This window comes from Salmo salar, chromosome 04 (genome assembly GCF_965601325.2).
Source record: "Salmo salar chromosome 04, fSalSal1, whole genome shotgun sequence".
In the NCBI taxonomy this organism is placed as follows: Eukaryota; Metazoa; Chordata; class Actinopteri; order Salmoniformes; family Salmonidae; genus Salmo; species Salmo salar.
This window is the reverse complement of record NC_138294.1, coordinates 92,884,107-92,910,531: the sequence shown is the minus strand read 5'-3', so window position 1 is coordinate 92,910,531 and position 26,425 is coordinate 92,884,107. Positions and strand designations below refer to the sequence as shown.

General features: G+C 42.2%; 1 protein-coding gene across 1 annotated transcript in view; it reads right to left on the bottom strand.

The window, feature by feature from the left end:
* Positions 1-26,425, bottom strand: part of LOC106604030 (serine/threonine-protein kinase DCLK1) — a 123,871-nt gene that overhangs the window by 92,256 nt on the left and 5,190 nt on the right. The window contains 2 exon segments of the mRNA XM_045717442.2: positions 10,048-10,296; positions 10,298-10,407. Coding sequence (XP_045573398.2) covers positions 10,048-10,296; positions 10,298-10,407 — 359 coding nt within the window.

Sequence of the window (26,425 nt, the reverse complement as noted above, 5' to 3'; positions counted from 1 at the left end):
GATGAACTAAAAACCCAGGGTTAGGTTATCATGCACACTTGTCCCTCTCTTAGTTCTCACTGACCAATTGAGTCTGGATTAGCCTAATTTCAAGGGGGATTGCGAATTCATCATGGGATTACCCCAAATTAACACACTGCCACCTTTAACCTATTCCCTACCACGGCAACATATACCAGGGCCGTAGCTCATCGAGTTTTATAAAGTGACAGTTCCTTCAGAAAGTACATTTTATTCATTTAGCAGACAGTCTTATCCAAGAGCAATTAGGGTTAAGCGCTTTACTCAAGATTTTTAAGCTAGTCAGCTCTGGGATTTGAACCAGCAACCTTCTGGTTACTGTCCCAATGATATTAAGTGCTAGGCTACCTGCTGCCCTTAAGTTAATTTCTTTGCCATATGTGTTTGCAGTGTTACTTTAGTGTCTTGTTGCATACAAGATGCATGTTTTGGAATATGTGAATTCTGTACAAGCGTCATTCTTATCACTCTGTCATTTAGGTTAGTATTTATGGAGTAACTACAATGTTGTTGATCCATCCTCAGTTTTCTCCTCTCCCAGCCATTAAACACTGTAACTGTTTTAAAGTCACCATTAGCCTCATAGTGAAATCCCTGAGCGGTTTCCTTCCTCTCCGGCAACTGAGTTAGGAAGGAGGCCTGTATCTTTGTAGTGACTGGGTGTATTGATACACAATCCAAAGTGTATTTAATAACTTCACCATGCTCAAAGGGATATTCAATGTCTGTTTCTTTTATATTTACCCATCTGCCAATAGGTGCTCTTCTTTGATAGGTATTGGGAAAAACCTCCCTGGTCTTTGTGGTTGAATCTGTGTTTGAAATTCACTACTCGACTGAGGGACCTTACAGATAATTGTATGTGTGGAGGTACAGAGATGAGGTAGTCATTACAAAATCACGTTAAACACTATTATTGCACACAGAGTGAATCCGTGAAACATAAAACATATTATGGAGGGGGTCAGGGAGAGATGAAGGGGGTCAGGGAGAGATGGAGGGGCGGAGTAGTCTAATTGGAGTTTTCATTGCATGCCAGAGAGAATCAAATTGTGTGAGTGGGGCCCTAACTCTACTAGTACACTCTACTGTAGGGGCCCTAACTCTACTAGTACACTCTACTGTAGGGGCCCTAACTCTACTAGTACACTCTACTGTAGGGGCCCTAACTCTACTAGTACACTCTACTGTAGGGGCCCTAACTCTACTAGTACACTCTACTGTAGGGGCCCTAACTCTACTAGTACACTCTACTGTAGGGGCCCTAACTCTACTAGTACACTCTACTGTAGGGGCCCTAACTCTATGACTTGTTAAGCACATTTTAACTACTGAATTTATGTAGCGATGGCATAACAAAGGGGTTGAATACTTATTGACTCAAGACAATTCAGCTTTTTCATTTTGTATTAATTCGTAAACATTTCGAAAATACATAATTCCACTTTGATATTATGGGGTACTACAGTGTGTATAGATCGCTGACACAAAATCATCCTGTAACACAACAAAATTTGGAAAAAGTCAAAACGGGTGTGAATACTTTCTGAAGGCGCTGTACCTATTGCCAACCACGGTCACACATACTGGCCTCGTTACGTTATTCACAGCGAATGGCCATCAGCGTTTACCCACCTATTGTTTTACCACTGCAGCTCTGCTTTGATCTATTCACTACCAAGGCTATGGCCACGGCATGCTTCATGGGGGGTCTGCGACTGGGTCAGTCTAGATTCAGTTATGAAACAAATTCTGCCAATATCCACTGGAAATTAATCACTAACTTTCCCTCTCTCTTCCATCTCTCTCCCTGACCCCTCCATCTCTCCCTGACCCCCTCCATCTCTCCCTGACCCCCTCCATCTCCCCCTGACCCCTCCATTTCTCCCTGACCCCCCCATCTCTCCCTGACCCCATCCATCTCTCCCTGACCCCTCCATCTCTCTCCCTGACCCCCTCCATCTCTCCCTGACCCCCTCCATCTCCCCCTGACCCCCTCCATTTCTCCCTGACCCCCCCATCTCTCCCTGACCCCCTCCATTTCTCCCTGACCCCCTCCATCTCCCCCTGACCCCCTCCATCTCCCCCTGACCCCCTCCATTTCTCCCTGACCCCCCCATCTCTCCCTGACCCCCTCCATCTCTCCCTGACCCCCTCCATCTCTCCCTGTCCCCTCTATCTCTCCCGCTCTCCTCCATCTCTCCCTGTTCCCCTCCATCTCTCCCTGACCCCTTCCATCTCTCCCTGACCCCTCCATCTCCCACTGACCCCCTCCATCTCTCCCTGTCCCCCTCCATCTCTCCCTGACCCCCTCCATCTCTCCCTGACCCCCTCCATCTCTCCCGATCTCCTCCATCTCTCCCTGTCCCCCTCCATCTCTCCCTGTCCCCCTCCATCTCTCCCTGACACCCTCCATCTCTCCCTGACCCCCTCCATCTCTCCCTGACCCCCTCCATCTCTCCCGCTCTCCTCCATCTCTCCCTGACCCCCTCCATCTCTCCCTGACCCCCTCCATCTCTCCCTGACCCCCTCCATCTCTCCCTGACCCCCTCCATCTCTCCCTGACCCCCTCCATCTCTCCCGCTCTCCTCCATCTCTCCCTGACCCCCTCCATCTCTCCCAGACCCCCTCCATCTCTCCCGCTCTCCTCCATCTCTCCCTGACCCCCCCTCCATCTCTCCCTGACCCCCCCTCCATCTCTCCCTGACCCCCCCTCCATCTCTCCCTGACCCCCCCTCCATCTCTCCCTGACCCCCCCTCCATCTCTCCCTGACCCCCCCTCCATCTCTACCTGACCCCCTCCATCTATCCCTGACCCCTCCTCCATCTCTCCCTGACCCCCTCCATCTCTCCCTGTCCCCCTCCATCTCTCCCTGTCCCCCTCCATCTCTCCCTGACCCCCTCCATTTCTCCCGCTCTCCTCCATCTCTCCCGCTCTCCTCCATCTCTCCCTGACCCCCTCCATCTCTCCCTGACCCCCTCCATCTCTCCCTGACCCCCTCCATCTCTCCCTGACCTCCTCCATCTCTCCCAGACCCCCTCCATCTCTCCCGCTCTCCTCCATCTCTCCCTGACCCCCCCTCCATCTCTCCCTGACCCCCCCTCCATCTCTCCCTGACCCCCCCTCCATCTCTCCCTGACCCCCTCCATCTCTCCCAGACCCCCTCCATCTCTCCCGCTCTCCTCCATCTCTCCCTGACCCCCCCTCCATCTCTCCCTGACCCCCCCTCCATCTCTCCCTGACCCCCCCTCCATCTCTCCCTGACCCCCCCTCCATCTCTCCCTGACCTCCTCCTTCTCTCCCTGACCCCCTCCTTCTCTCCCTGACCCCCTCCATCTCTCCCTGTCCCCCTCCATCTATCCCTGTCCCCCTCCATCTCTCCCTGACCCCTCCATTTCTCCCGCTCTCCTCCATCTCTCCTGCTCTCCTCCTTCTCTCCCTGACCCCCTCCATCTCTCCCTGACCCCCTCCATCTCTCCCGATCTCCTCCATCTCTCCCTGTCCCCCTCCATCTCTCCCTGTCCCCCTCCATCTCTCCCTGACACCCTCCATCTCTCCCTGACCCCCTCCTTCTCTCCCTGACCCCCTCCATCTCTCCCTGTCCCCCTCCATCTATCCCTGACCCCCTCCATCTCTCCCTGACCCCCTCCATCTCTCCCGATCTCCTCCATCTCTCCCTGTCCCCCTCCATCTCTCCCTGACCCCCTCCATCTCTTCCTGACCCCCTCCATCTCTCCCGATCTCCTCCATCTCTCCCTGACCCCCCCTCCATCTCTCCCTGTCCCCCTCCATCTCTCCCTGACCCCCTCCATCTCTCCCGATCTCCTCCATCTCTCCCTGACCCCCCCTCCATCTCTCCCTGTCCCCCTCCATCTCTCCCTGTCCCCCTCCATCTCTCCCGCTCTCCTCCATCTCTCCCGCTCTCCTCCATCTCTCCCGCTCTCCTCCATCTCTCCCTGACCCCCCCTCCATCTCTCCCTGACCCCCCCTCCATCTCTCCCTGACCCCTCCTCCATCGCTCCCTGACCCCCCCCTCCATCTCTCCCTGTCCCCCTCCATCTCCCCTGACCCCCTCCATCTCTCCCATCTCTCCCTGTCCCCCTCCATCTCTCCCTGTCCCCCTCCATCTCTCCCTGACCACCTCCATCTCTCCCTGTCCCCCTCCATCTCTCCCTTACCCCCTCCATCTCTCCCTGACCCCCTCCATCTCTCCCGCTCTCCTCCATCTCTCCCTGTCCCCCTCCATCTCTCCCGCTCTCCTCCATCTCTCCCTGTCCCCCTCCATCTCTCCCTGTCCCCCTCCATCTCTCCCTGTCCCCCTCCATCTCTCCCTGTCCCCCTCCATCTCTCCCTGTCCCCCTCCATCTCTCCCTGTCCCCCATTCTCAATCTCTCTCTCTTTTTGTTTTACTGCACTGACTAAGCGGGTTTCCCAGCCCATCTGGAAGCCTGTTACCGTGTCTACGGGCCCAATCATTAGGAGCTGGTCTATATATAACCCATAATAGTCTTACCTCCTGTGACTGAGGGTGAACAACATCTATACTCTAATCTTACAGGCTGCATCTGTAATGCCACCCTATTCCCTACAGTGCCATAGGGCTCTGGTCTAAAGTAGTATACTATATATAGGGAATAGGGTGCCATAGGGCTCTGGTCTAAAGTGGTGTACTATATATAGGGAATAGGGTTCCATAGGGCTCTGGTCTAAAGTAGTGCACTATATAGGGAATAGGGTGCCATAGGGCTCTGGTCTAAAGTAGTGTACTATATATAGGGAATAGGGTGCCATAGGGCTCTGGTCTAAAGTAGTGCACTATATAGGGAATAGGGTGCCATAGGGCTCTGGTCTAAAGTAGTGTACTATGTAGGGAATAGGGTGCCATTTCATTGTATTAAAGCACAGTCTGATCCACAGCAGGCTGATCCTAATCTAATCCACAGCAGGAGATTTCTCAAGGAAAAACTGATCCTGAGGATTTTACAGTACGCACCACGGAGTGTTAGTTGGGATAACAAGGGGATCTGGATACCTGAATGACTGGCTGGCTGGCTGGCTGGCTGGATGGCTAGCTGGCTGGCTGGATGGCTAGCTGGATGGTTGGATGGCTGGCTGGCTGGATGGCTGGCTGGATGGCTAGCTGGATGGCTAGCTGGATGGTTGGCTGGATGGCTGGCTGGATGGCTAGCTGGATGGCTAGCTGGATGGCTAGCTGGATGGCTGGCTAGATGGCTAGCTGGATGGCTGGATGGCTGGCTGGATGGCTAGCTGGCTGGCTGGATAGCTGGCTAACTGGCTGGCTGGCTGGCTGGCTAGCTGGATGGATGGATGGCTAGCTGGCTGGCTGGCTGGATGGATGGCTGGCCTGTTGCCACAAGAAAAGGTCAACCAGTGAAGAACAAACACCATTGTAAATACAACCCATATTTATGTTTATTTATTTTCCCTTTTGTACTTTAACTATTTGCACATAATATGACATTTGAAATGTCTTTAATCTTTGAAAAAAAAATATATTGGTTATTTCACTTTTGTTTATTATCTACTTCATTTGCTTTGGCAATGTAAACATACAGTTGAAGTCGGAAGTTTACATACACCTTTGCCAAATTGTAACGCCCTGGCCATAGAGAGGGGTTTTTTGTTCTTTATTTTGGTTAGGCCAGGGTGTTACATTGGGTGGGCCTTCTATGTTCGTTTTCTAGGGTTTTTGTATTTCTTTGTTTTGGGCCGTGTGTGGCTCCCAATCAGGCACAGCTGAAGTTCGTTGTTGCTGATTGGGAGTCACACATAAGGAGCATGTTTTTCCTTTGGGTTTTGTGGGTAATTGTTTCTGTTGAGTGTTTTGCACCTGACAGGACTGTTTGGCTGTCAGTTTTCTCGTTTTGTTTTGTGTAGTGTTCTTTATTAAATTAAAATCATGATGAACATTAACTCCACTGCGCCTTGGTCTACTCTCTCCCGACAGCCGTGACAGAACTACCCACCTTAAAAGGACCAAGCAGCGGAGAAAATCTGGTGAGGACCGGGGAATACGGCTGGTAAGGGAGCCCGAGAGGCAGCCCCAATAAAAAATTTTGGGGGGGGCACAAGGGTAGTTTGGCGGCGCGAGGATGGAGCCCCAGGCCAGCTCCCCGTACCCTTTTTGGGCAGAGACCTACTGGACAGGTCCCGTGCTTTGGGGTGATGGGTGCTGTGGCGAGGCCGGGTATATTCAGGCCGGTACGCGCAGTACCAGCGCCCCGCATGTGCCAGGGGAAAGTGGGCATCCAGCCAGTAGGGGTGATGCCAGTCCTGCGCTCGAGACCACCAGTGCGCCTCTACGGTCCAGTGTTTCCCGCTACACGCACTAGCCTTGAGGTGTGTGTCTCCAGGCTGGCACGTCCAGTACCAGCCCCACGCATCAGGCTTCTAGTGCGTCAGCCCAGCCTCGCCAGTCTGGAGCCGCCAGAGCCGCCCGCCAGTCTGGAGCCACCAGAGCCGCCCGCCACTCTGGAGCAGCCAGAGCCGCCCGCCAGCCGGGCGCAGCCAGGATTGCCCGCCAGCCGGGCGCAGTCAGAGTCGCCCACCAGTCCTCCGACGCGGCCAGGGGCGCCACCTAAGTGGGCGACGCCGAGGGTGGAGCGGAGTCCACGTCCCGCACCTGAGCCGCCTCCAATATAGGTGGGTTGGGGAGGGTGGTGTAGCACAGGTGCCGTCGTTGACGGCAGCCACCCTCCCTTCCCTCCCTTTAGTTTAGGGGGAATTTCTGTTTGTTTTGGGGGATTACTGGGTTTTGTGTAAGGTGCATCCGGGGTCTGCACCTTTGGGGGGGAGGGGGGGGGGGGGGTACTGTCACGTCCTGACCAGTATAGAGGATTATTTGTTATTGTAGTTTGGTCAGGACGTGGCAGAAGGTAGTTCGTTTATGTATTCCGGGGTTTTGGGTTTCTTTTCTATGTTTGTGTTTCTATGGGTTTTCTATCTGTTCTGTTTCTATGTTAGTTAATTGGGGTATGGACTCTCAATTGAAGGCAGGTGTTTTCTAGTTGCCTTTGATTGGGAGTCCTATATATTAGGGTGTGTTTGGTCTTGTTGTTTGTTTGTAGTTGTTTTAGCACTGCTATACGTGTGTAGCCTGCTATACTGTTTCTGTCGGGTCTTTGATTGGGAGTCCTATATATTAGGGTGTGTTTGGTCTTGTTGTTTGTGGGTAGTTGTTTTAGCACTGCTATACTGTTCCTGTCGGTCATTGTGTTCTTGTTTTAGTTCGTGGTGTTCACATTATAATAAATTATGATGAGCACGCATTCCGCTGCATATTGGTCCACTTTGTCCAACAGCGATTTCAACATATCTTCTGACGAAGAGGAACGTGACACAAATACTCCGTTTTTCACAATTCCTGACATTTAATCCTAGTAAAAATTACCTGTTTTAGGTCAGTTAGGATCAAAACTTTATTTGTAATGTCAGAATAATAGTAGAGAGAATGATTTATTTCAGCTTTTATGTCTAACATCACATTCCCAGTGGGTCAGAAGTTTACATACACTCAATTAGTATTTGGTAGCATTGCCTTTAAATTGTTTAACTTGGGTCAAATGTTTGGGGTAGCCTTCACACGACCCCATCACAAACACACACACACACACGACCCCATCACACACACACACACGACCCCATCACAAACACACACACATATATACAGTAAGTTATTTTGGTCTCTTCAGTGAAGCTCTGCAGGCAGATAGAGCTACTGTCTGGGCTCTATACCTCTATACCTCTACCTCTATACCTCTCTACCTCTACACCTCTCTACCTCTACACCTCTCTACCTCTACACCTCTCTACCTCTACACCTCTCTACCTCTACACCTCTCTACCTCTACACCTCTCTACCTCTACACCTCTCTACCTCTACACCTCTCTACCTCTACACCTCTCTACCTCTACACCTCTCTCCACCTCTACACCTCTACACCTCTACACCTCTCTACCTCTACACCTCTCTACCTCTACACCTCTACACCTCTATACCTCTATACCTCTATACCTCTATACCTCTATACCTTTTCCTCTATACCTTTTCCTCTACCTCTATACCTCTATACCTCTACACCTCTACACCTCTACACCTCTACACCTCTACACCTCTACACCTCTATACCTTTTCCTCTACCTCTACCTCTACACCTCTACACCTTTTCCTCTACACCTCTACACCTCTATACCTTTTCCTCTACCTCTCTACCTCTATACCTCTATACCTTTTCCTCTACCTCTATACCTCTACCTCTACACCTCTATACCTCTCTACCTCTATCTCTATACCTCTCTACCTCTATACCTTTTCCTCTATACCTCTACACCTCTACCTCTACACCTCTCTACCTCTACACCTCTCTACCTCTACACCTCCCTACCTCTACACCTCTCTACCTCTATACCTTTTCCTCTACACCTCTAACATATATCCCCCCGCATCTCAAGGTCCTGGAGTGGCCTAGCCAGTCTCCAGACCTGAACCCAATAGAAAGTCTTTGGAGGGAGCTGAAAGTCCGTATTGCCCAGCGACAATCTGGAGATCTGGAGATGGTCTGTATGGAGGAGTGGGCCAAAATCCCTGCTGCAGTGTGTGCAAACCTGGTCAAGAACTACAGGAAATGTATGATCTCTGTAATTGCATACAAAGGTTTCTGTACCAAATATTAAGTTCTGCTTTTCTGATAGATCAAATACTTATGTCATGCAATAAAATGCAAATTAATTACTTAAAAATCATACAATGTGATTTTCTGGATTTTTGTTTTAGATTCCGTCTCTCACAGTTGAAGTGTACCTATGATAAAAATGACAGACCTCTACATGCTTTGTAAGTAGGAAAACCTGCAAAATCGGCAGTGTATCAAATACTTGTTCTCCCCGCTGTATGTTTACATGTCTCTCTCTCTCTACCTCTCTCTGTCTCTCTCTCCCGTACAGCCAACGGGATTTTCAGTGCATCTCGCCGACAGGAACAAACATCTCTCCGGTAAGAAGAAGGACGGTGGTGTATGTTTCATGATTAACGACTCATGGTGTAACAACATACAAGAACTCAAGTCCTTCTGTTCACCTGACCTGGAATTCCTCACAATCAAATGCCGGCCGTATTATCTCCCAAGGGAACTCTCCTCGGTTATCGTCACAGCTGTGTATATCCCCCACAAGCGGATACCAAGACGGCCATCAAGGAACTTCCCTGGACTTTATGCAAACGGGAATAATATATATATATATATATCCCGTTTTCTATACCTCTCTCTCTCTACCGCTATACTTCTCTCTGCATATATATCTATATATATATATATATATCCCTCTCTATCTTTGTCTTTCTAAAAATGACACAACATCAGTGATGGAGGAAAAAATGGTGAGAAATGTAAAACATGTCGTCCCTGGTGATTCCCAGCCCTAAACAACATTGAGGACAGACAGCAGGACAGATGGGTAGAAATCAGCTGACAGACATTTATGAATGTTTATGAATCCTCGCTTTCTCCCATTCTCTCTTTCTCCCCTCTCACATTCTCTCTTTCTCCCCCATTCTCTCATTCTCTCTTTCTCCCCTCTCCCATTCTCTCTTTCTCTCTTTCTCCCCTCTCCCATTCTCTCTTTCTCTCTTTCTCCCCTCTCACATTCTCTCTTTCTCTCTTTCTCCCCTCTCACATTCTCTCTTTCTCCCCTCTCACATTCTCTCTTTCTCCCCTCTCCCATTCTCTCTTTCTCCCCTCTCACATTCTCTCTTTCTCCCCTCTCCCATTCTCTCTTTCTCTCTTTCTCTCTTTCTCTCTTTCTCCCATTCTCTCTTTCTCTCTTTCTCCATTCTCCCATTCTCTCTTTCTCCCCTCTCCCATTCTCTCTTTCTCCCCCATTCTCTCATTCTCTCTTTCTCCCCTCTCCCATTCTCTCTTTCTCCCCCATTCTCTCATTCTCTCTTTCTCCCTCTCCCATTCTCTCTTTCTCCCCTCTACCATTCTCTCTTTCTCCCCATCGCTCACCTGTTTTCCATCCAGTGTATAGATCCTCTTCACCACTCCAGAGTCCAGTTTGACGGCCTCCGTGATGTCGGTGAGGACCTGTTCGTATGAATGGGCCGTCTTCTTATTGAGCAGAATCCGTACAGCCTTCCTGGGCTTCACCCCGCTCCGTACCACCGTCACCAGCCTGGGCCGGATGAAATCCTTCACCCCCTGGTCCCGGGTGTCTGGAGGTCCGGCCTTGGAGCTGCCCAGGGATAGAGGGCCCGCGGGCGGCCGCCGCGGACGAAGCTTTGACATTCACAGACCAGTTGGGGTTGACGTTCTTGGTGTAGTCGAGCTTCTTGAAGACCTCGATGGAGCCACACACGTAGCTCTCGCCTGAGGTGGGGGCGATAGAGGAGAGAGACAGGGAGAAGGGGAGGGGGAGAGAGACAGGGAGAAGGGGAGGGGGAGATAGTGGATAGAGACGGGGAGAAGGGGAGGAGGAGATAGTGGTGAGAGACAGGGAGAAGGGGAGGGGGAGATAGGGAGAGAGAGACAGGGAGAAGGGGAGGAGGAGATAGTGGATAGAGACGGGGAGGAGGAGATAGTGGAGAGAGACAGGGAGAAGGGGAGGGGGAGATAGGGAGAGAGAGACAGGGAGAAGGGGAGGAGGAGATAGTGGAGAGAGACAGGGGGAGATAGTGGAGAGAGACAGGGGGAGATAGGGGGAGAGAGACAGGGAGAAGGAGAGGGGGAGAGAGACAGGGAGAAGGAGAGGGGGAGAGAGACAGGGAGAAGGAGAGGGGGAGAGAGACAGGGAGAAGGAGAGGGGGAGAGAGACAGGGAGAAGGAGAGGGGGAGAGAGACAGGGAGAGGGGGAGAGAGACAGGGAGAAGGAGAGGGGGAGAGAGACAGGGAGAAGGAGAGGGGGAGAGAGACAGGGAGAAGGAGAGGGGGAGAGAGACAGGGAGAAGGAGAGGGGGAGAGAGACAGGGAGAAGGAGAGGGGGAGAGAGACAGGGAGAAGGAGAGGGGGAGAGAGACAGGGAGAAGGAGAGGCGGAGAGAGACAGGGAGAAGGAGAGGCGGAGAGAGACAGGGAGAAGGGGAGGGGGAGATAGGGGGAGAGAGACAGGGAGAAGGAGAAGGGGAGAGAGACAGGGAGAAGGAGAAGGGGAGAGAGACAGGGAGAAGGAGAGGGGGAGATAGGGGGAGAGAGACAGGGAGAAGGGGAGGGGGAGAGAGACAGGGAGAAGGGGAGGGGGAGAGAGACAGGGAGAAGGAGAGGGGGAGAGAGACAGGGAGAAGGAGAGGGGGAGAGAGACAGGGAGAAGGGGAGGGGGAGATAGTGGATAGAGACAGGGAGAAGGGGAGGAGGAGATAGTGGAGAGAGACAGGGGGAGAGAGACAGGGAGAAGGAGAAGGGGAGAGAGACAGGGAGAAGGAGAGGGGGAGAGAGACAGGGAGAAGGAGAGGGGGAGAGAGACAGGGAGAAGGAGAGGGGGAGAGAGACAGGGAGAAGGAGAGGGGGAGAGAGACAGGGAGAAGGAGAGGGGGAGAGAGACAGGGAGAAGGAGAGGGGGAGAGAGACAGGGAGAAGGAGAGGCGGAGAGAGACGAGGAGAAGGGGAGGGGGAGATAGGGGGAGAGAGACAGGGAGAAGGAGAGGGGGAGAGAGACAGGGAGAAGGAGAGGGGGAGAGAGACAGGGAGAAGGGGAGAGAGACGAGGAGGAGATAGTGGAGAGACAGTGAGAAGGGGAGCGGGAGATAGTGGAGAGAGACAGGGAGAAGGGGAGGGGGAGATAGTGGAGAGAGACAGGGAGAAGGGGAGGGGGAGATAGGGGGAGAGAGACAGGGAGAAGGGGAGGGGGAGATAGTGGAGAGAGACAGGGAGAAGGGGAGGGGGAGATAGGGGGAGAGAGACAGGGAGAAGGGGAGGGGGAGATAGGGGGAGAGAGACAGGGAGAAGGGGAGGGGGAGATAGGGGGAGAGAGACAGGGAGAAGGGGAGGGGGAGATAGGGGGAGAGAGACAGGGAGAAGGGGAGGGGGAGATAGTGGAGAGAGACAGGGAGAAGGGGAGGGGGAGATAGGGGGAGAGAGACAGGGAGAAGGGGAGGGGGAGATAGGGGGAGAGAGACAGGGAGAAGGGGAGGGGGAGATAGGGGGAGAGAGACAGGGAGAAGTATTTGGAAATAGCCATGGGACGATAAATACCATTGAAACTATTTCTTCGATGTTTTTTGTTGTTGTTGTAGCTACTTTTTAAGTGAATACCTGCAATCAACGTGTGCAATACGTTACTATTCAATATGTTACTATTCAATACGTTACTATTCAATACGTTATTATTCGTTATTATTCAATACGTTACTATTCAATACGTTACTATTCAATACGTTATTATTCAATACGTTACTATTCAATACGTTATTATTCAATACGTTACTATTCAATACGTTACTATTCAATACGTTATTATTCAATACGTTACTATTCAATACGTTATTATTCAATACGTTACTATTCAATACGTTACTATTCAATACGTTACTATTCAATACGTTATTATTCGTTATTATTCAATACGTTACTATTCAATATGTTACTATTCAATATGTTACTATTCAATACGTTATTATTCGTTATTATTCAATACGTTACTATTCAATATGTTACTATTCAATACGTTACTATTCAATACGTTATTATACGTTATTATTCAATACGTTACTATTCAATACGTTATTATACGTTATTATTCAATACGTTACTATTCAATATGTTACTATTCAATACGTTACTATTCAATACGTTACTATTCAATACGTTACTATTCAATACGTTATTATTCAATACGTTACTATTCAATACGTTACTATTCAATACGTTACTATTCAATACGTTATTATTCAATACGTTATTATTCAATACGTTACTATTCAATACGTTATTATTCAATACGTTACTATTCAATACGTTACTATTCAATACGTTATTATTCAATACGTTACTATTCAATACGTTACTATTCAATACGTTACTATTCAATACGTTATTATTCAATACGTTACTATTCAATACGTTATTATTCAATACGTTACTATTCAATACGTTATTATTCAATACGTTATTATTCAATACGTTATTATTCAATACGTTATTATTCAATACGTTATTATTCAATAAGTTACTATTCAATACGTTACTATTCAATACGTTATTATTCAATAAGTTACTATTCAATACGTTACTATTCAATACGTTACTATTCAATACGTTACTAGTCAATACGTTACTATTCAATACGTTATTATACGTTATTATTCAATACGTTATTATTCAATACGTTATTATACGTTATTATTCAATACGTTATTATACGTTATTATTCAATACGTTTTTATACGTTATTATTCAATACGTTATCTATTCAATACGTTACTATTCAATACGTTACTATTCAATACGTTACTATTCAATACGTTATTATACGTTATTATTCAATACGTTACTATTCAATACGTTACTATTCAATACGTTACTATTCAATACGTTACTATTCAATACGTTACTATTCAATACGTTATTCTATACGTTATTATTCAATACGTTATTATTCAATACGTTATTATTCAATACGTTACTATTCAATACGTTACTATTCAATACGTTACTATTCAATACGTTATTATTCAATACGTTACTATTCAATACGTTATTATTCAATACGTTATTATTCAATACGTTACTATTCAATACGTTACTATTCAATACGTTACTATTCAATACGTTATTATGCGTTACTATTCAATACGTTACTATTCAATACGTTACTATTCAATACGTTATTATTCAATACGTTATTATTCAATACGTTATTATTCAATACGTTACTATTCAATACGTTACTATTCAATACGTTATTATACGTTACTATTCAATACGTTATTATTCAATACGTTATTATTCAATACGTTACTATTCAATACGTTATTATACGTTACTATTCAATACGTTGTTATTCAATACGTTATTATTCAATACGTTATTATTCAATACGTTACTATTCAATACGTTATTATTCAATACGTTACTATTCAATACGTTACTATTCAATACGTTATTATTCAATACGTTACTATTCAATACGTTACTATTCAATACGTTACTATTCAATACGTTACTATTCAATACGTTATTATTCAATACGTTACTATTCAATACGTTACTATTCAATACGTTACTATTCAATACGTTATTATTCAATACGTTACTATTCAGTACATTATTATTCAATACGTTACTATTCAATACGTTATTATTCAATACGTTATTATTCAATACGTTACTATTCAATACGTTATTATTCAATACGTTATTATACGTTACTATACGTTACTATTCAATACGTTACTATTCAATACGTTACTATTCAATACGTTACTATTCAATACGTTATTATTCAATACGTTATTATTCAATACGTTATTATTCAATACGTTATTATTCAATACGTTATTATTCAATACGTTATTATTCAATAAGTTACTATTCAATACGTTATTATTCAATACGTTACTATTCAATACGTTACTATTCAATACGTTACTATTCAATACGTTACTATTCAATACGTTATTATACGTTATTATTCAATACGTTATTATTCAATACGTTATTATTCAATACGTTATTATTCAATACGTTATTATACGTATTATTCAATACGTTATTATACGTTATTATTCAATACGTTACTATTCAATACGTTATTATTCAATACGTTATTATTCAATACGTTATTATACGTTATTATTCAATATGTTATTATACGTTATTATTCAATACGTTACTATTCAATACGTTATTATTCACTACGTTACTATTCAATACGTTACTATTCAATACGTTACTATTCAATACGTTACTATACGTTATTATTCAATACGTTATTATTCAATACGTTATTATTCAATACGTTACTATTCAATACGTTACTATTCAATACGTTACTATTCAATACGTTATTATACGTTATTATTCTATACGTTATTATTCAATACGTTATTATTCTATACGTTATTATTCAATACGTTATTATACGTTACTATTCAATACGTTACTATTCAATACGTTATTATTCAATACGTTACTATTCAATACGTTACTATTCAATACGTTACTATTCAATACGTTATTATGCGTTACTATTCAATACGTTACTATTCAATACGTTACTATTCAATACGTTATTATTCAATACGTTATTATTCAATACGTTATTATTCAATACGTTATTATTCAATACGTTACTATTCAATACGTTACTATTCAATACGTTATTATACGTTACTATTCAATACGTTATTATTCAATACGTTATTATTCAATACGTTATTATTCAATACGTTATTATTCAATACGTTACTATTCAATACGTTATTATACGTTACTATTCAATACGTTGTTATTCAATACGTTATTATTCAATACGTTATTATTCAATACGTTACTATTCAATACGTTACTATTCAATACGTTATTATTCAATACGTTACTATTCAATACGTTACTATTCAATACGTTATTATTCAATACGTTACTATTCAATACGTTATTATTCAATACGTTACTATTCAATACGTTATTATTCAATACGTTACTATTCAATACGTTACTATTCAATACGTTACTATTCAATACGTTATTATTCAATACGTTACTATTCAATACGTTATTATTCAATACGTTACTATTCAATACGTTATTATTCAATACGTTATTATTCAATACGTTATTATTCAATACGTTATTATACGTTACTATTCAATACGTTACTATTCAATACGTTACTATTCAATACGTTACTATTCAATACGTTACTATTCAATACGTTACTATTCAATACGTTACTATTCAATACGTTACTATTCAATACGTTATTATTCAATACGTTATTATTCAATACGTTACTATTCAATACGTTATTATTCAATACGTTACTATTCAATACGTTATTATACGTTACTATTCAATACGTTACTATTCAATACGTTATTATACGTTACTATTCAATATGTTATTATTCAATACGTTATTATACGTTACTATTCAATACGTTATTATTCAATACGTTATTATTATACGTTACTATTCAATACGTTATTATTCAATACGTTACTATTCAATACGTTACTATTCAATACGTTATTATTCAATACGTTATTATACGTTACTATTCAATACGTTACTATTCAATACGTTACTATTCAATACGTTACTATTCAATACGTTACTATTCAATACGTTATTATTCAATACGTTATTATTCAATACGTTATTATTCAATACGTTACTATTCAATACGTTATTATACGTTACTATTCAATACGTTACTATTCAATACGTTATTATTCAATACGTTACTATTCAATACGTTATTATTCAATACGTTATTTCAATACGTTACTATTCAATACGTTATTATTCAATACGTTATTATTCAATACGTTACTATTCAATACGTTATTATTCAATACGTTACTATTCAATACGTTACTATTCAATACGTTATTATTCAATACGTTACTATTCAATACGTTACTATTCAATACGTTACTATTCAATACGTTACTATTCAATACGTTACTATTCAATACGTTACTATTCAATACGTTATTATTCAATACGTTATTATTCAATACGTTACTATTCAATACGTTATTATTCAATACGTTACTATTCAATACGTTACTATTCAATACGTTACTATTCAATACGTTATTATTCAATACGTTACTATTCAATACGTTACTATTCAATACGTTACTATTCAATACGTTATTATTCAATACGTTACTATTCAGTACATTATTATTCAATACGTTACTATTCAATACGTTATTATTCAATACGTTATTATTCAATACGTTACTATTCAATACGTTATTATTCAATACGTTATTATACGTTACTATACGTTACTATTCAATACGTTACTATTCAATACGTTACTATTCAATACGTTACTATTCAATACGTTACTATTCAATACGTTATTATTCAATACGTTATTATTCAATACATTATTATTCAATACGTTATTATTCAATACGTTATTATTCAATAAGTTACTATTCAATACGTTATTATTCAATACGTTACTATTCAATACGTTACTATTCAATACGTTACTATTCAATACGTTACTATTCAATACGTTATTATACGTTATTATTCAATACGTTATTATTCAATACGTTATTATTCAATACGTTATTATTCAATACGTTATTATACGTATTATTCAATACGTTATTATACGTTATTATTCAATACGTTACTATTCAATACGTTATTATTCAATACGTTATTATTCAATACGTTATTATACGTTATTATTCAATATGTTATTATACGTTATTATTCAATACGTTACTATTCAATACGTTACTATTCAATACGTTACTATTCAATACGTTACTATTCAATACGTTACTATTCAATACGTTACTATACGTTATTATTCAATACGTTATTATTCAATACGTTATTATTCAATACGTTACTATTCAATACGTTACTATTCAATACGTTACTATTCAATACGTTATTATACGTTATTATTCTATACGTTATTATTCAATACGTTATTATTCTATACGTTATTATTCAATACGTTATTATACGTTACTATTCAATACGTTACTATTCAATACGTTATTATTCAATACGTTACTATTCAATACGTTACTATTCAATACGTTACTATTCAATACGTTATTATGCGTTACTATTCAATACGTTACTATTCAATACGTTATTATTCAATACGTTATTATTCAATACGTTATTATTCAATACGTTATTATTCAATACGTTATTATTCAATACGTTACTATTCAATACGTTACTATTCAATACGTTATTATACGTTACTATTCAATACGTTATTATTCAATACGTTATTATTCAATACGTTATTATTCAATACGTTATTATTCAATACGTTACTATTCAATACGTTATTATACGTTACTATTCAATACGTTGTTATTCAATACGTTATTATTCAATACGTTATTATTCAATACGTTACTATTCAATACGTTACTATTCAATACGTTACTATTCAATACGTTACTATTCAATACGTTACTATTCAATACGTTATTATTCAATACGTTACTATTCAATACGTTATTATTCAATACGTTACTATTCAATACGTTATTATTCAATACGTTACTATTCAATACGTTACTATTCAATACGTTACTATTCAATACGTTACTATTCAATACGTTACTATTCAATACGTTATTATTCAATACGTTACTATTCAATACGTTATTATTCAATACGTTATTATTCAATACGTTATTATTCAATACGTTATTATACGTTACTATTCAATACGTTACTATTCAATACGTTACTATTCAATACGTTACTATTCAATACGTTACTATTAAATACGTTACTATTCAATACGTTACTATTCAATACGTTACTATTCAATACGTTACTATTCAATACGTTATTATTCAATACGTTACTATTCAATACGTTATTATTCAATACGTTACTATTCAATACGTTATTATACGTTACTATTCAATACGTTACTATTCAATACGTTATTATACGTTACTATTCAATATGTTATTATTCAATACGTTATTATACGTTACTATTCAATACGTTATTATTCAATACGTTATTATTATACGTTACTATTCAATACGTTATTATTCAATACGTTACTATTCAATACGTTACTATTCAATACGTTATTATTCAATACGTTATTATACGTTACTATTCAATACGTTACTATTCAATACGTTACTATTCAATACGTTACTATTCAATACGTTACTATTCAATACGTTATTATTCAATACGTTATTATTCAATACGTTATTATTCAATACGTTACTATTCAATACGTTATTATTCAATACGTTATTATTCAATACGTTATTATTCAATTCGTTATGAGATAAAGATGAATACCTTCTTCAGTTCATCTTTCACATCATGTTTCATTATGAAGCTTCCTGGTGGTCCCCAGTCACAGAGACCGGAGCCTTGTGAGTCACTCTATATTGTCCAGTATGCTCCAGGTGATCTAGTTACAGTAGGGAATTCACAATTCAATGTTTGCCAGCTAGGTATCTTCTAACTATTAAGTTAACTGTCTAGAATGTGCTAAATGCTCTGCAGTTCTGCATTTGGTTTGCTAATTTAGTAGCTAGTTAGCTACCTAGCTAAGTGGTTAGCGTCTTCCAAAATCATGCTTCGCTTGGTAGAGAATCCCCTTTTGGATCAAGAGCCTTGCTGGCTAATATTTGTTTTGAGTGTGCAGCAACCTGTGAGTAGCATTTTTGAGTTACTTGTATAATTTTTGGATCTGGGATGTCTGTCCTACAAATAGTTTAGGGCAGAGACTGTATAATATGTTTTTTTAAATGCGCTCACTAGCATTTAGTTAACATTCTCTGTGCTTTTACATGTAGTTGTTAGCATTGCTAACCTACGGATTACAGAGGGACAATGGAGTTTGAACATAGCGCCCCTTGTGTTCAGAAACGGTATTACCGAATATCCCAGGATGGCACAAGGTTAGTGTGAAGGTACAGTGCATTTGGAAAGTATTCAGACCCCTTGACTTTTTCAACATTTTGTTATGTTACAGCCTTATTCTAAAATTGATTAAATAAATAAAAATCCTAAGCAATCTACACACAATACCCCATAATGACATCAGTATACCCCATAATGAGAAAGCGAACATTTTTTTTTTTACATTTCTGCAAATGTATTAAATATAAAAAACATAAATATATTCTCTACATAAGTATTCAGATCCTTTGCTATGAGACTCGATATTGAGCTCAGGTTTATCCTGTTTCCATTGATCATCCTTGAGATGTTTCTACAACTTGCTTGGAGTCCAGCTATGGAATTTTCAATTGGTTGGACATGATTTGGAAAGGCACACACCTGTCTATATAAGGTCCCACAGTTGACAGTGCATGTCAGAGCAAAAACCAAGCCATGAGGTTGAAGGAATTGTCCGTAGCACAGATCTGGGGAAGGGTACCAAAAATGTCTGCAGCATTGAAGGTCCCCAAGAACACAGTGGCCTCCATCATTCTTAAATGCAAATAGTTTGGAACCACCAAGACTCTTCCTAGAGCTGGCCGCCTGGCCAAACTGAGCAATCGGGGGAGAAGGGCCTTGGTCAGGGAGGTGACCAAGAATAAGATTCCAAGATGGCACCGATAGAGATGGCATCTTCGCTTCTAGTTCTTAGGAAACTGCAGTATTTTGTTTTATGTTTGTATTATTTCTTACATTGTTACCCCAGAAAACCTTGTGTTATTACATACAGCAGGGAAGAACTATTGGATATCAGAGAGACATCAACTTACCAGCACAACCGGCACTACGACCAGGAATACAACTTTCCCAAAGCAGATCCTTTGTCTGCACCTCCCAGGGAATTTGTACTGATTCCAGAGGCCGACCCAAAACAACGCCGCCGGAGGAGAGGGAACCGGAGCAGTCTTCTAGTGAGGCTTCGGAGGTGCGCACACCACCCACCGCTTCCCAGTATATTACTTGCTAATGTCCAGTCCCTAGTTAACAAAGTCGACAAAATCAGGGCAAGAGTTGCTTTCCAAAGAGATATCCGGGATTGTAACAAAGTCTGTTTCAAGGAAACTAGCTGAGGACATGCTGTTGGAGTCCGTACAGCCAACGGGATTCTCAGTGCATCGCCCCAAACATAACAAACATCTCTCTGGTAAGAAGAAGGGCGGGGGTGTATGTTTCATGATTAATGACTCATGGGGTAACCATAACAACATACAGGAACTCAAGTCCTTCTGTTCACCTGACCTGGAATTCCTCACAATAAAATGCCGACCGTATTATCTCCCAAGAGAACTCTCCTCGGTTATCGTCACAGCTGTGTATATCCCCCGCAAGCGGATACCAAGATGGCCATCAAGGAACTTCCCTGGACTTTATGCAAACTGGAAACCATATATCCTGAGGCTGCATTTATTGTAGCTGGGGATTTTAACAAAGCTAATCTGAGAACAAGGCTACCTAAATTCTATCAGCAGTACACGAGCGAGTAAGACATTCGACCATTGCTGCTCTAACTTCCGCGATGCATACAAGGCCCTATCCCCGCCTTCCTTTTGACAAATTCGACCATGACTCCATCTTCTTCCAATAGGCAGAAACTAAAACAGGAAACGCCCTTGCTTAGATCTATCCAACGCTAGTCTGACCAATCGGATTCCACGCTTCAATATTGTTCCGATCAAGGAGACTGGGATATGTTCCAGATAGCCTCAGAGAGTAACATTGACGTACAGTGGGGGGGGGAAAGTATTTGATCCCCTGCTGATTTTGTACGTTTGCCCACTGATAAAGAAAGGATCAGTCTATAATTTTAATGGTTTATTTGAACAGGGAGAGACAGAATAACAACAGAAAAATCCAGAAAAACGCATGTCTAAAATGTTATAAATTGATTTGCATTTTAATGAGGGAAATAAGTATTTGACCCCCTCTCAATCAGAAAGATTTCTGGCACCCAGGTGTCTTTTATACAGGTAACGAGCTGAGATTAGGAGCACACTGTTAAAGGGAGTGCTCCTAACCACAGCTTGTTAACTGTAAAAAAGACATCTGTCCACAGAAGCAATCAATCAATCAGATTCCAAACTCTCCACCACGGCCAAGACCAAAGAGCTCTCCAAGGATGTCAGGGACAAGACTGTAGACCTACACAAGGCTGGAATGGGCTACAAGACCATCGCCAAGCAGCTTGGTGAGAAGGTGACAACATTTGGTGTGATTATTCGCAAATGGAAGAAACACAAAAGAACTGTCAATATCCCTTGGCCTGGGGCTCCATGCAAGATCTCACCTCGTGGGGTTGCAATGATCATAAGAATGGTGAGGAATCAGCCCAGAACTACACATGGGGATCTTGTCAATGATCTCAAGGCAGCTGGGACCATAGTCACCACGAAAACAATTGGTAACACACTACGCCGTGAAGGACTGAAATCCTGCAGCGCCCACAAGGTCCCCCTGCTCAAGAATACATATACATGCCCGTCTGAAGTTTGCCAATGAACATCTGAATGATTCAGATGACAACTGGTGAAAGTGTTGTGGTCAGATGAGACCAAAATGGAGCTCTTTGGCATCAACTCAACTCGCCGTGTTTGGAGGAGGAGGAATGCTGCCTATGACCCCAAGAACACCATCTCCACCGTCAAACATGGAGGTTGGGTGAGAACATCCTTCCCTCAGCCAGGCTCATTGAAAATGGGTCGTGGATGGGTATTCCAGCATGACAATGACCCAAAACACACGGCCAAGGCAACAAAGGAGTGGCTCAAGAAGAAGCACATTAAGGTCCTGGAGTGGCCTAGCCAGTCTCCAGACATTAATCCCATAGAAAATCTGTGGAGGGAGCTGTTGGGGCTACAGGTTAGCAATGAACCCCGAGCCGGGATTGCTAACAAGGCTGGAAATTCAAAACATCAAAAATCTAATAATTTCAATTTCTCAAACAATCAACTATTTTACACAATTTAAATGATAAACATCTCCTTAATCTAACCACATTGTTCGATTTTCAAAGAGGCTTTACGGCAAAAGCATAAAGTTAGATTATGTTAGGACAGTACATAGCCACAAAAGTACAAACATCCATTTTCAATTCAAGGTCAGGCGTCACCAAAAGCAGAAACCAGCTTGAATTATGCACTAACTTTTGTCAATCTCCATCAGATGACACTCCTAGGACATTATGTTATACAATACATGCATTTTTTGTTCCATCAAGTTCATATTTATATCCAAAAACAGCATTTTACAGTAGCGTGAAATTCAGATTTTTTTCTTCTCTGAAATGCTTCCGGTGAACATAACAAAATTACTATTCTAAAACATTGGTAAATTATAATATTGTCATTCAAAGAATAATATATTATCATCTCGTAATTGCTACCGAATGGCCAGATCTCAATGCTAAGAACAACAGGCTATGCTATACAGTTAGCATCATCTAAAATCGATAATAACATTGTAAATATCCCCTTACCTTTGATTATCTCCATCAGAAGGCAGGATCCCAGGTCCGGAAGGCATCCCAGGTCCGGAACAAATGTGGTTTCTTTTGACAAAGTTCATAATTTATGTCCAAATAACACCAAGTACTTAGCGTTCATTATGCTCCCACAAAACGTGGTGGGGGGCTGGTAAAATCACGCCGAAAAGCTAAAAAAAACTAGTAAATAATCAATTTATGTTCGTTCAAACATGTCAAATGTTGTTTAGCATTAATCTTTTGGTCCATTTTTAACGTTAAACATCAGTAATATTTTCACACAACCTATCCTATGTCTAGATAAAAAATGATGACAAACTCACGTCTCTCAGATTTATGCGCAGGCGCAAAAAAATGAAGTGATGACATGTCAACTTCCTGGGATTCTAATTTGCTCTCTGTTTATCATAGACGCTTCAAACAACTTTATAAAGATCGTTGACATCTAGTGGAAGCCGTAGGTGTTGCGAAATGAATCCTTTCTCACTATGGTATCTATAAAACAATGACACTAAATAGTACAGTCACAAAATTCACATTTTTTTTGATCTATTTTTCACAGGTTTTTGCCTGCAATATGAGTTTTGTTATACTTACAGACACCATTCAAACTGTTTTAGAAAATTCAGAGTGTTTTCTATCCGAATGTGTTAATAATATGCATATCCTAGCTTCTGAGTTGGTGTAGGAGGCAGTTAAAAATGGGCACATATTTTTTTCAAAATGTCTCAATACTGCCCCCGAGCCCCAACAGGTTTAATGACTTGGAGAAGATCTGCAAAGAGGAGTGGGACAAAATCCCTCCTGAGATGTGTGCAAACCTGGTGGCAAACTACAAGAAACGTCTGACCTCTGTGATTGCCAACAAGGGTTTTGCCACCAAGTACTAAGTCATGTTTTGCAGAGGGGTCATATACTTATTTCCCTCATTAAAATGCAAATCATTTTCTAACATTTTTGACATGCGTTTTTCTGGATTTTTTTGTTGTTATTCTGTCTCTCACTGTTCAAATAAACCTACCATTAAAATTATAGACTGATCATTTCTTTGTAAGTGGGCAAACGTACAAAATCAGCAGGGGATCAAATACTTTTTTCCCCCACTGTATACACTGACTCGGTGAGCGAGTTTATAAGGAAGTGTATAGGAGATGTTGTACCCACTGTGACTATTAAAACCTTCCCTAACCAGAAACTGTGGATTGATGGCAGCATTCGCGCAAAACTGAAAGCACGTACCACATGCATTTAATCACGGCAAGGCGACTGGAAACATGACCGAATACACCCAAACAAGGGCACTGCGTTCATCCACCTCTGGCCTGCTGGCCCTCCTACCGCTGCGGAAGCACAGTTCCCGCTCAGCCCAGTCAAAACTGTTCGCTGCTCTGGCACCCCAATGGTGGAACAAGCTCCCTCACGACGCCAGGACAGCGGAGTCAATCACCACCTTCCGTAGACACCTGAAACCCCACCTCTTTAAGGAATACCTGGGATAGGATAAAGTAATCCTTCTAACCCCCCCCCCAAAAAAATGATATAGATGTACTGTTGAAAAGTGGTTGTTCCACTGGATATCATAAGGTGAATGCACCAATTTGTATGTCGCTCTGGATAAGAGCGTCTGCTAAATGACATAAATGTAAATGTAAATGAATACAAATAGTGTAGTTATTCCCTCCGTAAGGCAATCAAACAGGCAAAATGTCAGTACAGAGACAAAGTGGAGTCGCAATTTAACGGCTCTTACACGAGACGTATGTGGCAGGGTCTACAGACAATCATGGATTACAAAAAGAAAACCAGCCCCGTCACGGACAACGACGTCTTGCTTCCAGACAAATTAAACAACTTCTTTGCTCACTTTGAGGACAATACAGTGGCACCGACGCGGCCCGCTACCAAAACCTGCAGGCTCTCCTTCACTGCAGCCAACGTGAGTAAAACATTTAAACGTGTTAACCCTCGCAAGGCTGCAGGCCCAGACGGTCCTCAGAGCATGCGCAGACCAGCTGGCTGGTGTGTTTACGGACATATTCAATAAATCCCTATCCCAGTCCGTTGTCCCCACATGCTTCAAGATGGCTACCATTGTTCCTGTACCCAAGAAAGCAAAGATGACTGAACTAAATGACTATCACCCCGTAGCACTAGTTCATCTGTGGAGATGGGAGAACCTTCCAGAAGGACAACCATCTCTGCAGCACTATACCAATCAGGCCTTAATGGTAGAGTGGCCAGACGGAAGTCACTCCTCAGTAAAAGGCACATGACAGCCAACTTGGAGTTTGCAAAAAGGCACCTAAAGACTCTCAGACCATGAGAAACAAGATTCTCTGGTCTGATGAAACCAAGATTGAACTCTTTGGCCTGAAAGCCAAGCGTCAAGTCTGGAGGAAACCTGGCACCATCCCTACGGTGAAGCATGGTGGTGGCAGTATCATGCTTTGTGGAAGTTTTTCAGCAGCAGGGACTGGGAGACTAGTCAGGATCAAGGAAAAGATGAACGGAGCAAAGTACAGAGAGATCCTTGATGAAAACCTGCTCCAGAGCGCTCGGGACGTCAGACTGGGGTGAATGTTCACCTTCCAACAGGAGCACACAGCCAAGACAACGCAGGAGTGGCTTCGGGACAAGTCTTTGAATGTCCTTTAGTGGCCCAGCCAGAGCCCGGACTTGAACCCGATCGAACATCTCTGGAGAGACCTGAGAATAACTGTGCAGCAACACTCCCGATCCAACCTGACAGAGCTTGAGAGGATCTGCAGAGAGGAATGGCAGAAATTCCGCAAATACACGTGTGCCAAGCTTGTAGCGTCATACCCAAGAAGACTGGAGGCTGTAATCGCTGCCAAAGGTTCTTCAACAAAGTAAAGGGTCTGAATAATTATGTAAATGTCCCCAAAAAATTGCAAAGATTTATATAAACCTGTTTTTGCTTTGTCATTATGGGGTATTGTGTATAGACTGTTGAGGAGAAAAAACATTTCAATCAATTTTAGAAAAAGACTAACGTAACAAAATGTGGAAAAAGTCTAGGGGTCCGAATACTTTCTGAAGACACTATATGACAATGTGGATACGGCCCTAGTCTAGTCATCTCTATGATAATCTGGATACGGCCCTAGCCTAGTCACCTCCTCTATGATAATGTGGATACGGCCCTAGTCTAGTCACCTCTATGATAATGTGGATACGGCCCTAGCCTAGTCACCTCCTCTATAACAATGTGGATACGGCCCTAGTCTAGTCACCTCTATGATAATGT